Source organism: Macaca fascicularis, chromosome 11 (genome assembly GCF_037993035.2).
Source record: "Macaca fascicularis isolate 582-1 chromosome 11, T2T-MFA8v1.1".
NCBI classification, from domain to species: Eukaryota; Metazoa; Chordata; class Mammalia; order Primates; family Cercopithecidae; genus Macaca; species Macaca fascicularis.
The window spans coordinates 118,747,087-118,761,697 of record NC_088385.1 but is presented as its reverse complement, the minus strand read 5'-3'; the positions used below and the strand labels follow the sequence as shown (position 1 = coordinate 118,761,697).

The 14,611-nt window shown below is 41.8% G+C and overlaps 1 protein-coding gene across 12 annotated transcripts in view; it reads right to left on the bottom strand.

Moving 5' to 3' along the window:
• MAPKAPK5 (MAPK activated protein kinase 5) overlaps positions 1-14,611 on the bottom strand; it is a 51,390-nt gene that overhangs the window by 15,740 nt on the left and 21,039 nt on the right. For 6 of the 12 annotated variants that reach the window (XR_012420687.1, XM_065525262.2, XM_065525259.1 and 3 more), the window contains exons 2-7: positions 14,091-14,164; positions 13,181-13,256; positions 11,745-11,842; positions 10,545-10,657; positions 9,019-9,104; positions 8,206-8,301 (exon numbers count right to left, since the gene is read on the bottom strand). Coding sequence is in view for 9 of the 12 variants with exons in the window: in XM_065525262.2 (XP_065381334.1) it covers positions 8,206-8,301; positions 9,019-9,104; positions 10,545-10,657; positions 11,745-11,842; positions 13,181-13,256; positions 14,091-14,164 (543 nt within the window). In the remaining 3 variants the exon portion in view is untranslated. Of the gene's footprint in view, positions 1-4,437; positions 4,646-5,503; positions 5,626-8,205; positions 8,302-9,018; positions 9,105-10,544; positions 10,658-11,744; positions 11,843-13,180; positions 13,257-14,090; positions 14,165-14,611 lie in introns of those variants that run through there. The other 6 variants (XR_012420688.1, XR_012420689.1, XM_074007903.1 and 3 more) reach the window with 4 other exon arrangements.

Below are 14,611 nucleotides of genomic sequence, written 5' to 3'. Positions count from 1 at the left end.
CTGGGCGACAGAGCGAGATTCTGTCTCAAAAAAAAAAAAAGAAAAAAAAAATATATATATATATACACACACACATAAACACATATATATAAAAACAGAACAACAGGCTGGGCGCGGTGGCTCACACCTGTAATCCCAGCACTTTGGGAGGCTGAGGCGGGCGGATCACGAGGTCAGGAGATCGAGACCATCCTGGCTAACACGGTGAAATCCCGTCTCTACTAAAAAAAAACAAAAACTTAGCCGGGTGTGGTGGCGGGCGCCTGTAGTCGCAGCTACTCAGGAGGCTGAGGCAGGAGAATGGCGTGAACCCGGCAGGTGGCCGAGATCACGCCACTGCACTCCAGCCTGGGCGACAGAGCGAGACTCCGTCTCAAAAAAAAAAAAAAAAAAAAAAAACAGAACAACAGGGCCAGGCACGGTGGCTCACGCCTGTAATCGCAGCACTCTGGGAGGGCCAAGGCGGGCAGATCACAAGGTCAAGAGATCGAGACCATCCTGGAAAACATGGTAAAATCCCGTCTCTACTAAAAATACAAAAATTAGCTGTGCTTGGTGGCATGCGCCTGTAGTCCCAGCTACTTGGGAGGTTGACAAATCGTTTGAACCCTGGAGGCAGAGGTTGCAGTGAGCCAAGATCCGCCACTGCACTCTAGCTTGGCGACACAGCGAGACTCCGCTTCTAAATAAGTAAATAATAAATAAATAAACATAACAACAAATGGTGCTGGAACAACTGGATATCCAAATGCTAATAAGTGAACTTGGATCCATACCTCATGCATTATATAAAAATTGACTCAACATGGATCACAGACCTAAATGTAAAACCTAACATTATATAAAACTTCTAGAAGAAAACATAGGAGACTGATCCTGGGTTAGACAAAGATTTTCAACATGGAAAACCAAAAGCACAGGCCCTAAAAATGTTTTCTGATAAACTGGCATTCATGAGAATTAGAATTTTCTGCTCTTCAAAAAGACACTGTTAAAAGAATGAAAAGATAAGTCACAGACTGGGAGAAAATATTTGCAAAGCACAGATTAGTAAAAGATTCGTATCCATCTCCTGACAACCTGAGAGAGTTTAAAAAAAAAAAAAAAAGTCAGTTGGATGTGGTGGATCATGCCTGTAATCCCAGCAAGTTAGGAGGCTGAGGCAGGAGGATCACTTGAGCCCAGAAGTTCAAGACCAGCCTGGACAACGTGGTCAGGCCCCATATCTTAATTAAAAAAAAAAAAAAAAAACTTCTTAATTAGCCAGGTGTGGTGGCATATGCCTATGGTCCCAGCTCCTAAGGAGGCTGAGGTGGGAGGATCGCTTGAGCCCAGGAGGTTGAGGCTACAGTGAGTCGTGATTGTGCCACTGCACTCCAGTCTGGGTGGCAGAGCAATACCCTGTCTCCCAACAAAAAAAAGAAAGGAATTCATATCCAAAATATACAAAGAACTCTCAAATTCAATAATAAGAAAATAACCCAATTTTGTAGATACAGAAAAGGTCTGAACAGACACTTCCCAAAGAAAATATACAGAAGGCAGGTGCACACACAAATGTGTACACAAAAGAAAAGATGGCAGACATCATTACTCATTAGGGAATGCAAATTAAAACTACAAAGAAATACCACTACATATCCACTAAAATGGCCAAAATTAAAAAGACTGACCACACCAAATGCAAGTGAAAATGTAGAAGACCGGAAACTTTCATACACTGCATTAAAAAAATGAGCTAATGGAATCATTTGTAGGCCAGAAATATTAAAGAAAAAAATAGGCCGGGCACAGTGGCTCACACCTGTAATCCCAGCACTTTGGGAGGTCAAGGTGAGTGGATCACCTGAGGTCAGGAGTTTGAGACCAACCTGAACAACATGGCGAAACCCTATCTCTACTAAAAATACAAAAATTCTCCAGGCATGGTGGCGCATGCCTTTAATCCCAGCTACTCGGGAGGCTGAGGAAGTAGAATCGCTTGAACCTGGGAGGTGGAGGTTGCAGTGAGCCAAGATCATGCTACTGAACTCCAGCTTGCATGACGGGAGCAAGACTCCATCTCAAAAATAAATAAATTAATTAAAACTACAATGAAATATTACCTCACACCTTTTACAATGGCTATTATAAAAAAGATAAAAGATAAGTGTTGACAATGATGTGGAAAAAAGGGAACCTTTGTACACTGTTTATAAGAATGCGTATTAGTATGACCGCTATGAAAAACAGTGGGAAGGTTCCTAAAAAAATTAAAACTAGAAATACCTTATCATCCAGCAGTGCCACTACTGAGTATGTATCAGAAGGGAAGGGAAAGCAGAAAGAAAAAAGGATGAAAGAAAAGGAAAAAAGGATGAAAATACAAAAGATCAGAACTCCAGTTCCCTGTACAGTCTAACATACATGTAATTGATTGAAAGTCTCAGAAATCAAGTAGAGGAGTAGAAAAATCGTTGAAGAGATGATGTCTGAAAAATTTCCTAATTTTTATTTGGATCCAAGGAGCTCAAGAGCTCCCTGGCAGGAAAAACAAAGGAACAAGAGTGCACACATAATCAAATTGTTGGGCCTTTATTTTTAACTTTTATTTTAGGTTCAGGGGTATATGTGCATTATACATGTAATTATACAGGTGAATTGTAGTGGTTTCACAGAGGTTTGGTATACAGATTATTTCGTCACCCAGGTTATAAGCATAGAACCTGGTAGGTAGTTCCCTCCTTCCACCCAAATTGTTGGACTTCTATTTCTGCTAGGATATAGAAAGCTGGAAAGTGTCAAAGATAAATTATAAAATCATCACTTTTTTTTTTTTTTTTTTTTGAGACAGTCTTGCTCTGTCGCCCAGGCTGGAGTGCAAAGGCTGAATCTTTGCTTGCTCACTGCAACCTCCACCTCCTGGGTTCAAGCAATTCTCCTGCCTCAGCCTCCTGAGAAGCTGGGATTACAGGTGGCTGCCACCACGCCCGACTCATATTTTGTATTTTTAGTAGAGACAGGGTTTCACCATGTTCACCAGGCTAGTCTTGAACCCCTGACCTCAAGTGATCCACCCCCCTCAGCCTCCCAAAGTGCTGCGATTATAGGCATGAGCCACAGTGCCTGGCCCATCACTTTTTTTGAACCCATCAAGGATCAGGTCTCAGGGCAACCAATTATTCTGAAATCTTTAAGTCAGGCCCTTCCAAGGAGAGATGGGGAGTGAACGCTGGCTCACCTATGGCAGAGCCCAGGAGGAAGTGATATCACATGCTATTTGGGTAAAAAGAATTAAGCGAGGTTTTTAACTGCTAAAGGCAAAATGTGGGCTAGGATAAGAGTACAGACCCTGTAGGAGCCGTAGAAAACAAGGAAGACTCATGCCTGCTCCCATGCTCTTCTGCACAGACTTCCACCAGATGTTAATGAGACTCAAAAACACAGGTCCTGCCCAACAGCAGAGAAACAGAGAGACCTCTCGGTCCCCTGTTGCCATCACTCTGCAGGCTTGCAGGGACCAAGCGGTAACTGACAGCAATCTACTGCTAAGGGGGGGGCCAAGACTGTAAAGAGAGATCCCCTCTGAGGTATAGGTGCACTAGCAAGGCCAAGGCTGAGGGTAGAAGTGGAATATTTTTAAAAAAATAAAAATAAAAATAAATAAATAAGGGCATTTCAGACCTCACCTAACCAGAAGGTAACAAACAGGATCCCATGCCAGTGGGGCACTGAAGACAATGATAGCAACAACAAAACTCACACTCAGCTCAGCTTTTGAGTAGACTGATTTAACCCTCAAACCCAACACTTGGACCGAGCAACAGAAGAGGCATGCCCACTTTTAGACTCTCAAAAAAAAAAAATCCTAATAAATCTACAAAAAATGTACCAGATTTAATAAATGAATTTAGCAAGGTCTCAAGATACAAAGTCAATATACAAAAATCACTAGTATGGGCTGGGTACAGTGGCTCACGCCTGTAATCCCAGCACTTTGGGAGGCCAAGGCTGGCAGATCAGGTCAGGAGACTGAGATCATCCTGGCTAACACAGTGAAACCCTGCCTCTACTAAAAATACCAAAAAAATTAGCCAGGTGTGGTGGTGGGCACCTGTAGTCCCAGCTACTCAGGAGGCTGAAGAAGGAGAATCGCTTGAACCTGGGAGGCGGAGACTGCAGTGAGCAGAGATCGTGCCACTGCACTCCAGCCAGGGCAACAGAGTGAGACTCCATGTCAAAAAAAAAAAAAAAAAAAAAAAAAAAAAAAAAGTCACTAGTATGGCCAGGGGCGGTGGCTCACACCTATAATCCCAACACTTTGGGAGGCCAAAGCGGGTGGATCACCTGAAGTCAGGAGTTCAAGACCAGCCTGGCCAACATGGTGAAAACCTGTCTCTACTAAAAATATAATATTTTTATTTTTTGTATTTAGAACAAAAAATACATTGGCCTTACCTGGATAACTCCCCATTTTAAAATTCTTAACTTAAGTATTCTGCAATACAAGGTAACATAATCCCAGGGATTATAACATGGACATCTTGGGGGGCCCAAGGTGGCGTGGTGGCGGGCGCCTGTCATTCCAGAGGCTGAGACAGGAGAACTGCTTGAACCCGGGAGGCAGAGGTTGCAGTGAGCTGAGATTACGCCACTGCACTCCAGCCTGGGCAACAAAGAGCGAAATTCCATCTCAAAAAAAAAAAACAAAACAAAACCAAAAAATACTAGTATTTCTATAAACTAGTTAAAATTAGAAAATGGCCGGGCGCGGTGGCTCACGCCTGTAATCCCAGCACTTTGTGAGGCCGAGGTAGGCGGATCACGAGGTCAGGAGATCGAGACCATCCTGGCTAACACAGTGAAACCCCGTCTCCACTAAAAATACAAAAAATTAGCTGGGAATGGTGGCGGGCGCCTATAGTCCCAGTTACTTGGGAGGCTGAGGCAGGAGAATGGCATGAACCTGGGAGGCGGAGCTTGCAGTGAGCCGAGATCACGCCACTGCACTCCAGCCTGGGCGACAGAGCGAGACTCCATCTCAAAAAAAAAAAAAAAAAATTAGAAAATGAATTTTTTTTTTTTTTTTTTTTTGAGACATAGTTTCACTCTAGTCGTCCAGGCTGGAGTGCAATGGCACGATCTCGGCTCACTGCAGCCTCCACTTCCCGGGTTCAAGAGAGTCTCCTGCCTCAGCCTCTCAAGTAGTTGAGATTACAGGCACCAGCCACCACACCCGGTGAATTTTTGTATTTTTAGTAAAGATGGGGTTTTACCATGCCGGCCAGGCTGGTCTCAAACTCCTGACCTCAGGTGATCCGCCTGCCTCAGCCTCCCAAAGTGCTAGGATTACAGGCGTGAGCCACCACGCCCAGCTGAAATGTTTTAAAACACCATTTCCAATAGCATCCAAAAACAAAATTTAAGGATAAATTTAAGAAAATATGTGCAAGACCTGTAACATTAAGAAGTATAAACATTTTTAAGAAAAATTAAAGACCTAAATAAATAGAGAGATATATACCTTGTTCATCGATTGGGAGACTTTTATATTGTTAAGATATCAATTCTCTCCAAATTCATCTATAGATTAAATACAATCCCAGTCAAATCCCAGGAGGCTTTTCTGTTATACAGAAGTGAATTCTAAAATGTAGAGAAATGCAAAGGATCTAGAATAGCCAAAACAATTTTGAAAAAGAATGAATCTTAAGACTTAATATAAAGCTACAATAATCCAGATGCTCTTGCTATAAACACATACATATATTAAACCAACAGAACAGAATCCAGAAAAGACCTGCAATTCAGGCCAGGCGCAGTGGCTGACACCTGTAATCCCAGCACTTTGGGAGGCCAAGGCGGGTGGATCATGAGGTCAAGAGATAGAGGCCATCCTGGCCAACATAGTGAAACCCCATCTCTACTAAAAATACAAAAAATTAGCAGGATGTGGTGGCGGGCTCCTATAATCCCAGCTACTTGGGAGCCTGAGGCAGGAGAATTGCTTGAACCCGGGAGGCGGAGCTTGCAGTGAGCCGAGATTGCACCACTCCCGCCCAGGCAAAAAGAGCGAAACTCCGTCTCAAACAAACAAACAAACAAATAAAAAACTGCAATTCAATGATGCAATTCTTTTACAAATCCTTTTACAAATGATGATTTGTAAAAAACAAATGATGCTGCAATAACTTGACACCCTGAAGGGGGAAAAAAAGAACCTTGTCTCTCATTTCATACACACACAAACTCAAATGAATTACAGACCCAAATGTAAAACCTAAAGCTATAACATCTTATAAGAAAACATCAGAGAAAGTATTCATGCTTGTGGATCTTAGGAACAAAAAGTACTAAGCATTAAAAAAAAAAAAAAAAAAAATGGTGAAATAGACTTCATTAAATTCAAAACTTCTGCTATTCAGGCCGGGCGCGGTGGCTCAAGCCTGTAATCCCAGCACTTTGGGAGGCCGAGACGGGCGGATCACGAGGTCAGGAGATCGAGACCATCCTGGGTAACACAGTGAAACCCTGTCTCTACTAAAAATACAAAAACTTAGCCGGGCGAGGTGGCAGGCGCCTGTAGTCCCAGCTACTCGGGAGGCTGAGGCAGGAGAATGGCGTGAACCCGGGAGGCGGAGCTTGCAGTGAGCTGAGATCCGGCCACTGCACTCCAGCCTGGGTGACAGAGCGAGACTCCGTCTCAAAAAAAAAAAAAAAAAAAAAAAAAAAAAAAAAAAACAAAACTTCTGCTATTCAAACGCCATTAAGAAAATTAAAAGGCAAGTCATAGACTGAGATAAATATTCATGATATATATATGGAAGGCAGAATAATGGGCCCCCCAAGACGTCCATGTTATAATCCTTGGGATTATGTTACCTTGTATTGCAGAATAATTAAGTTAAGAATCTTAAAATGGGGAGTTATCCAGGTAAGGCCAATGTGATCAGCAGGGTCCTTATAAGAGGCAGGCAAGAGGGTCAAAGTCATAGAGAGAGACATTCACTGGAAGATGCTGTGCTACTGGCTTTAATGATGAAGGAAGAGGCTACAAGCCAAATGATGTAGGCAGCCTCTAGAAGCTGGAAAAGGCAAGAAATGCCTCCAGAAGGAACACAGCCCTGCTGACAACCTTGATTATAGCACTGAGTACCATTTCAGACTTCTCATTTCCAGAAGTATAATACATTTCTGTTGTTTTTATCTACTAAGTTTGTGGCAATATGTTACAGTAGCAGTAAGAACACAACATACATATGGCAAAGAACCTGTGTCCAGAATATTTTGAAATCTTTAACAAGAAACCAACAATAACAAAAGGGCAAAAGATGAATGCCCATACTTCACAACAGAATGGCCAATAAACTTGTACAAAAAGTGCTCCGAAACAGTGGCCATCAGGACAATGTCTTGATTAAAACCATAATGAAGTAACACTCTACCCCCTACTAAAATGACTAAGATGACAAATGCTGACAAGCAACAAGCATGAGGCGTTAGTAAAAATGTGAAATGACTGGAACTCTACACGTTGCTGGTATAACCATTTTGGAAAAAAGATACGGGCATGGGGGAACATGTCCCCCAAAACCTTAAATGAAGTGTTCCTAGCAGCTTTCTTCATAATAGCCAAAAATGAGAAACAACCCAAAATCCTGTCAGTGAATGAAAAAAACAAATGCAGCTTAAGTATATAATGAAATACTACTTGGCAATGCAAAGGAAGTAACGAGTGATAAATGCAGGAACACGGACGAATCTCAAAAACATGCTAAGCAAAAGAAATGAAGCTTGGAGCTGAGTGGTGCCATCTCAGCTCATGAAATTTGGAGGGGGTTCAAGTGATTCTCCCAACTCAGCTTCCTGAGTAGCAGGGATTACAGGTGTGCGCCACCAAGTCCGGCTAATTTTTTGTATTTTTTTTTTTAGTAGAGACGGGGTTTCACCGTGTTAGCCAGGATAGTCTCCATCTCCTGAACTTGTGATCCGCCCGCCTCAGCCTCCCAAAGTGCTGGGATTACAGGCATGAGCCACCACACCTGGCTAAAGTTGATTTTAAAAGAATAAAAGATCTACACCAAATAAAGCAATCTGTAGGTTTCTAAAGTTAAGTTCTCCCCCTCCCATCTGTAATATATGCCTACTTGTGCTGTAGAATAGAAGGAACACAAGTCTATGGGCAGCTTGGTGACAGATCTTAGGACAGAAACAGCACATGCTTACCTGGGGTGCTACATAATAAGGGGTGAACTGGGGTGTCATCAAGTCACCTTGGTCAATCTTGGCAAATCCAAAGTCACACAACTTCACTGGGGCATCCTGAAATTTTAAAAAAAAGGGAATCACTGCTCCAGAGTGCTCAGTAAACATTAAAGGAAAATCCAGGTGCAAGACATGTTACCCTGAGCTCTAACAAGTTTCTTTCTGGCTGAGATGTGAGCTTATGAAAATAACATGTCCCCGGGTCTGGAGACAATGATTCACACTGAGGAACTGTTCTTAGTAATGCAGAAGTAAGGAATTCCTACCCACTCACACAGCTATTTTTGCTTTAGAACTTGTAAGGGCAGCACTAACATCAAGGTCTTGGCCTAGGGCCCCTTCACCTCTCATCAGTCTGGGCTACTTCACTCTTAATATCTGCCATTAAGCTTTGTGACAGCCAGAGCAACTTATCTGGTGGGACATGGGGCAGGGGACAGGGCTGAAAGGGAAAACACAAATGAAACAATCAAGTTTCAAGATAATACATAACAGCATATAGATTCCTGCCCCTTCCCAAAGGTCCTCCAAATAATATCCAAAATCATAAGTCCCACAAATACATATCAGTATCATCCAAAATTATCAATGCCGGGAGTACAGTAGTACAGCTTCTCTGAGTCTCTAGCAAGGGAACGAGTAGAAGAAACAAGCTGTTTGAAGCACTTTGGCCTAAAGCTTCTTCACCATGAATTCAGAGCACTCCAAACACACCCACTCCTGAACTATGTTAAGAGTAGCAGCACTAAAATGCAGAAAAACAAGTCTTCTCACCAAAGAGTTATCCTTAAAAAGCAGATTTTCGGGCTTGAGGTCTCTGTGCGCAATGTTTAACAAGTGGCAGTGCCGCAGAGCCAAAGCTATCTGAAAAAAGACACAATGGAACAGCCACTTCTTAGAAAAGATCGCTCTTTAATACACCTGGTATAGAGAACTCAGGATGTTAAAAAACAAGCCTTCATTAAGACTGCGTTCAGTTTCAATTTTAAAGCAGAAATTAAGAAAAACTTGGAATACCAAGAAACAGAATGGATTAAGCTTAGTTTAACTGCAACTTGTATTTTGTCAAACAGAAAGAAAAATATGATGGTACAGCAATTCTTTGTCAGAATAAACTGATGGGTAAATCCTGTAAGGAATGGGAAAATGAAATGCTCCCACTTTCATTCCTCTGAGGTATGACAGGCACTGCAGAAGAAACACCTAAGCTGAGCAATGGTCAGCAGGCGCGGTCCCCGTAGCAGGGCTACCGGCAGGATGGCAGGATGGCCTGGCTCAGACAAGAATGGCACTCTCCAGGGAGCTGAGAGTCAAGAAACCAGCTGACTGGGTTTTTCCAACTAATACTGGAAACTCATTTTGCTCATCATGCTTGTTGAAAATGTTGCCTGTTTATGTGAATTTGAAGGGGTTTTATTTTATAGAAGATTATCAGAGCTCATCCTTTAATCCTAATATTTGAAAAAATTAAAGGTATAATTTTTAAAATCAAACAGAAAGAACAGATTCTACTTGTTCTTTAACTCTCAATATGGAATTTTCTCAGCAATCCAAGTATCAGTTCCTCCCTACCAGAAAGGAGGCATCCAGAAATGCTTAAGGTTCATGGGAAACTTGGAAGAACTTTTTATTAAGAAGCAATTGGGCTGTGCTTCCTAATTCTCTTTGCTTTGCTTGCTTGGTATTCTGAAGATAACCCTTGAGGGTTTAGCTTTTCACCTCTGCAGGAAGTGATTATCAGTTGGATTCCTCGTATTGTTCATGACATAAATCATTTCTATAGCAATAAAATGTGATGTCAAAATAGAATATAACCAGGAATAATCCAGAATTACAAAGATCTTAGGATATTATTAAATCTGAAGAAATCACAGAAAGGTGGCTCATATGCAGGAAGCATCTTATGTACAATTCTCTTAGAATATACTTTTATACCATACAATCTTTCAGGTGGTATCAGCAGCATTTTATCGCAAAGTCCAGTACCAGTACTTCGTAGCTACATGCCTAAAGATACCTGCAGTCTACAAAGGAGTTAAGGTCGCCTTCCTCCCAGAATTTATTGAAATCTCACAGCAGCCCCAGGAAACAGTTGACAACCAATTAAGAACACAGTACCCCCACCCCCAAGTATAAAAGGGGTCACATTTCTCCTGTCAAAACATCTTTTCTGATTACATAACAAAGCAGGCAATGAGAAGTCAAATAGAGATTTTCTTTAAGTTTTCTTTTCTTCCCCCCAATGAAATTGCGCTTGTTAACCAACTTTGTTGGCAGTTTGATTGGTACCTGGGGTTAACTTGCCTGCTTTGTTACTTGGCTGGCTTGCTTCTCTGTAAAGTGCCGGTGCTGGCTGATTCTGTGAAATAGCTCTCCCCCTTCCATCATCTCCATTACAATTAAGAGTCGGGCCCTGTTTGAAAGCATTTGATTTTGTTAAGTTAAAAAAAAAGGAAAAAAAAAAAAAAAGAAAAAGAAACAAAAAAACCCTGAAACATTAAGAAGCTGACCTAAAGATACTGCATCTACAAAGTGTGTAACAACTTCCTAAGTCCAGGGTAACACAGTTACTAAGAGCAAAAATTCTCATGTTCTGAAAAAAAAAATTTTAATGTGATTTTTGGCTACCATTCTTTCATATATGCTTCCAGCTTCCATCCAAATGCTTTCACCAACAGAGCACAGTTGTGAAAAATAATCGTTTGATTTCCCATTTAGTTTTAAAATTCTATCCTCTTTTTCCATCTGGAAAATTCCTACCCTTCCTTCAAGTCCTAGCTTCCACACAGCCTCTGTGAGACACCTCTCCTCCCAGACTATAGTTAGCAGCTCCTCTCCTTTGTAAGCTTAGAATATTTTAGGGATGCCTGTCTTTAGTGCCTATTGCACTGCTATGATGATGGGTTTACATCTCAGTCTTCCCCAAAAAAACCATACCTTATTTAATTTTGAATTTCATCAAAGAGACTTAGAATGCCACCCAATATGCTTGCCAAACATTTGTTAACTGAAAGAATAATGTTGATTTCTTTCTTTAAAAGGAAAGTCAGACTAAGCAATAATAAAAGCTTTTTGTTTTATCAGCCTCTAAGACTTTGCCTAGAATAATATTTGGGTCCCTTTCACTGATTTGAAACAGAATCTGTTTAAATTCCACATTAAATGCTTTCCTGAAATGAGAAAGTAATCAGAATAATCAGGTGACTTGAAGAGTGGTAGGGGCATAGATGAAATTAGACTGGCCACGAGAGGATTACTGTTGAGGATGGGTCATGAGAACTTGGGGATTCATTACATAATTCTGTCTGCTTTCACAAATGCTTGACATTTTCCAAATTACAAAAAGGGAGATGGAGGGGAAGGGGGAGAAGGAAGGGCACAGGAAGGGAGGGTAGGAGGAGGAAGGAGAGGGAAGGGGAGAGAGCACATAAAAGAGAGGATGACTCCACTACACATTGGCCTACATATGGGCATATGATGATGACACTGTGTAGTCTTACCTAGGGCTGGACTCATGAGGAAACTGGACACTGTTGGCAAACACTTCAATAATCTGAACTATGTTTGGGTGTGTGGCACACATCATGTGCAGACGTACCTTTAAAGAGAACAGAGGAAATGTTTCCATAGGTAGGCGATACCAACATTTTCTCTCCAAAAACTGACCACGCTAGATACAAGCCAATTACAATAAAAACTTAATCACCCAGAATGATGTAAAAAGCCAGTGTTTTCAAAGATTGTCTCCTTAAGAAGGCTTTCTCCATGAATAAAACCTCACCAACAGGTTTACTTCCTACTGTTTCATTTATTTGCAAATGAAAATCTGGCAAACATCTCATTTCATTTTAGAAATTATTCACATCTCTTTATGCAAAAGAAGTCCTTCATTGCACATGTTATTAGAATGTCATTACCATATCCAGATAATTTAAAACCAGTGTATAGCCAGGGTCAGTGGCTCACACCTGTAATCCCAACACTTTGGGAGGCCAAAGCGGGCAGATCGCTTGAGCCCAGGAGTTTGAGACCAGCCTGGGCAACATGGCAAAACCCCATGTCTACAAAAAATGCAAAAAAACTTAGCCTGGCATGGTGGCAAATGCCTGTGGTCCCAGCTACTCAGGAGGCTGACGTAGGAGGATCACTTGAGCCTAGGGAGGTCAAGGCTGCAGTGAGCCGTGATTGTGCCACTGCATTCCGGCCTGGGTGACAGAGCAAGACCCTGTTTCAAACAGAAACAAAAACCCAATGTATATTTTTAAAAACTAAAGGCTGGGCACAGTGGCTCACGCCTGTAATCCCAGCACTTCGAGAGGCTGAGGCGGATGGATCACCCGAGGTCAGGAGTTTGTTAAGGCCAGCCTGATCAACATGGAGAAACCCTGCCTCTACTAAAAATACAAAAAATGCATGGTGGCGCATGCCTGTAATCCCAGCTACTCAGGAGGCTGAGGCAGGAGAAGCTTGAACCCAGGAGGCGGAGGTTACAGTGAGCCGAGACTGCATCATCACACTCCAGCCTGGGCAACAAGAGCGAAACTCCATCTCAAAAAGAAGAAACAAACTGGAAACATCCTCAGAGTCCTCCTGTAGCATCACTTTTATACACCATTCACCTGACCCTTCCTCGTGCTATTTTATCTCCACCTTTAAGTATCTTTTTCAATAAGCAAAACTGAGGTAAATCTGAATACATGAGGGTACAAGAATCACATTAATTTTAAAAGAACAAGAGGTGGCTGAAAGGAAATGACTCAATGGCCTTTGACAGATCTAGGACTACTTTACAATGATAGCATTAATGGGGAAGAGAAGTAAACTTTGGACATAAAACTTTTTATGCATCACTGTATTCTCTCTAGGAAGCCGCCTTACTTGCAAAAGAACAATTCTTAGGCACTTCAAGTATTTAAGTCGAGGCAATAAAGCGTACCTCATTTCTAGCTTTTGGACGATCAAGAAGAATTTTCAGTGCAAACCGTTCTTGAGTAGATTTCTTTACACAGACTCTAGATTTGGAGGGAAAAAATCAATCAGAGATCATATATGTTAGAATGAAAATTAATTTAACACATTTTTTCTTTGAGATTTATACTTCTCATCAAGGATATGGCCAGGTGCATCAGAACAAACTTGCCCCCAAGGGTGGCAGGTGAGGGCGAAGAAGCATCTCACCCTTCTGCCCAGCAGCCAATGCTCAGGCCTCAGCTTCTAAGTCATGCAACAGCAACTTGCTGCTGTGGGTCAATGAACAAATAATGGCCTCAGCTGGCTACAGGTGACTCTCACAGTGGCCCCAGAGTCTCCACGTTTTTTTTTTTTTTTTTTTGAGACAGAATCTCACTCTGTGACCAGGCTGGAGTGCAGTAGCATGATCTCAGCTCACTGCAATCTCTGCCTCCCTGGTTCAAGCGATTCTCCTGCCTCAGCCTCCCGAGTAGCTGGGATTACAGGCACGCACCACCACACCTAGCTAATTTTTGTATTTTTAGTAGAGACGGGGTTTCACCATGTTAGCCAGGATGGTATCGATCTCCTGACCTCATCATGATCCGCCTGCCTCAGCCTCCCAAAGTGCTGGGATCACAGGCATGAGCCACCGCGCCTGGCCAATCTCGACATCTTAAATGACTCTATAAAAAGACCATGCGATTCAGTCACTCTTGACTAATTTCTAAATACATGAGAAAAAGCCTAACATAAAAACCTGTACTTGTTAAATTCAGCCAATTTCTCAAACCTGGCACACTTGATGTATCTAATTCAAGATGTATTTCAAATGGCCCTTCTCAGAGTTTGCACATGCCAACATTTTGCCATAGTTTCTCATATGGATCGCTTACCTAACAGGACCACTAATTCCAGCTCCCAGCTTCTGAGTCCAATTGATACTGTATTCTTCTAAAATGGAAGTTTCCTATTAATATAAAAAAAGGGAGAGGACAGAGAATGATTCCCCAGTTAACAAGCTGAATAAGCAGAGATGGGACAACAGACGACCTGTTGCTCAACAGCTCATCTTCTAAAAGAATCTGATAAGCAGAACTTTGTGTTCTACAAGGCTTTATAACTAGACATTTTGTCTAAATGACAATGACTCAGTTATACATTGTTTTCCAATTTTCCAACAAGAAAGCAAAGACTTCAGGATAAAAGGAAATTATTCAGCTCATCTAGAAGGTACATTTCCATAGACAATCAATGCTTTTGGGGGAATCTGAGAGCAAGATATTCTTTCAAAATGCTTCAATTACTAAATGCCTCTTTGCTACAATGGTCAAGTATATTTTATGAGATTCTAGAAAGACTAGTCAGATATATGCTGCCAAGCTATAGAGGCCTATATCCCTGAACAAGTTGATTA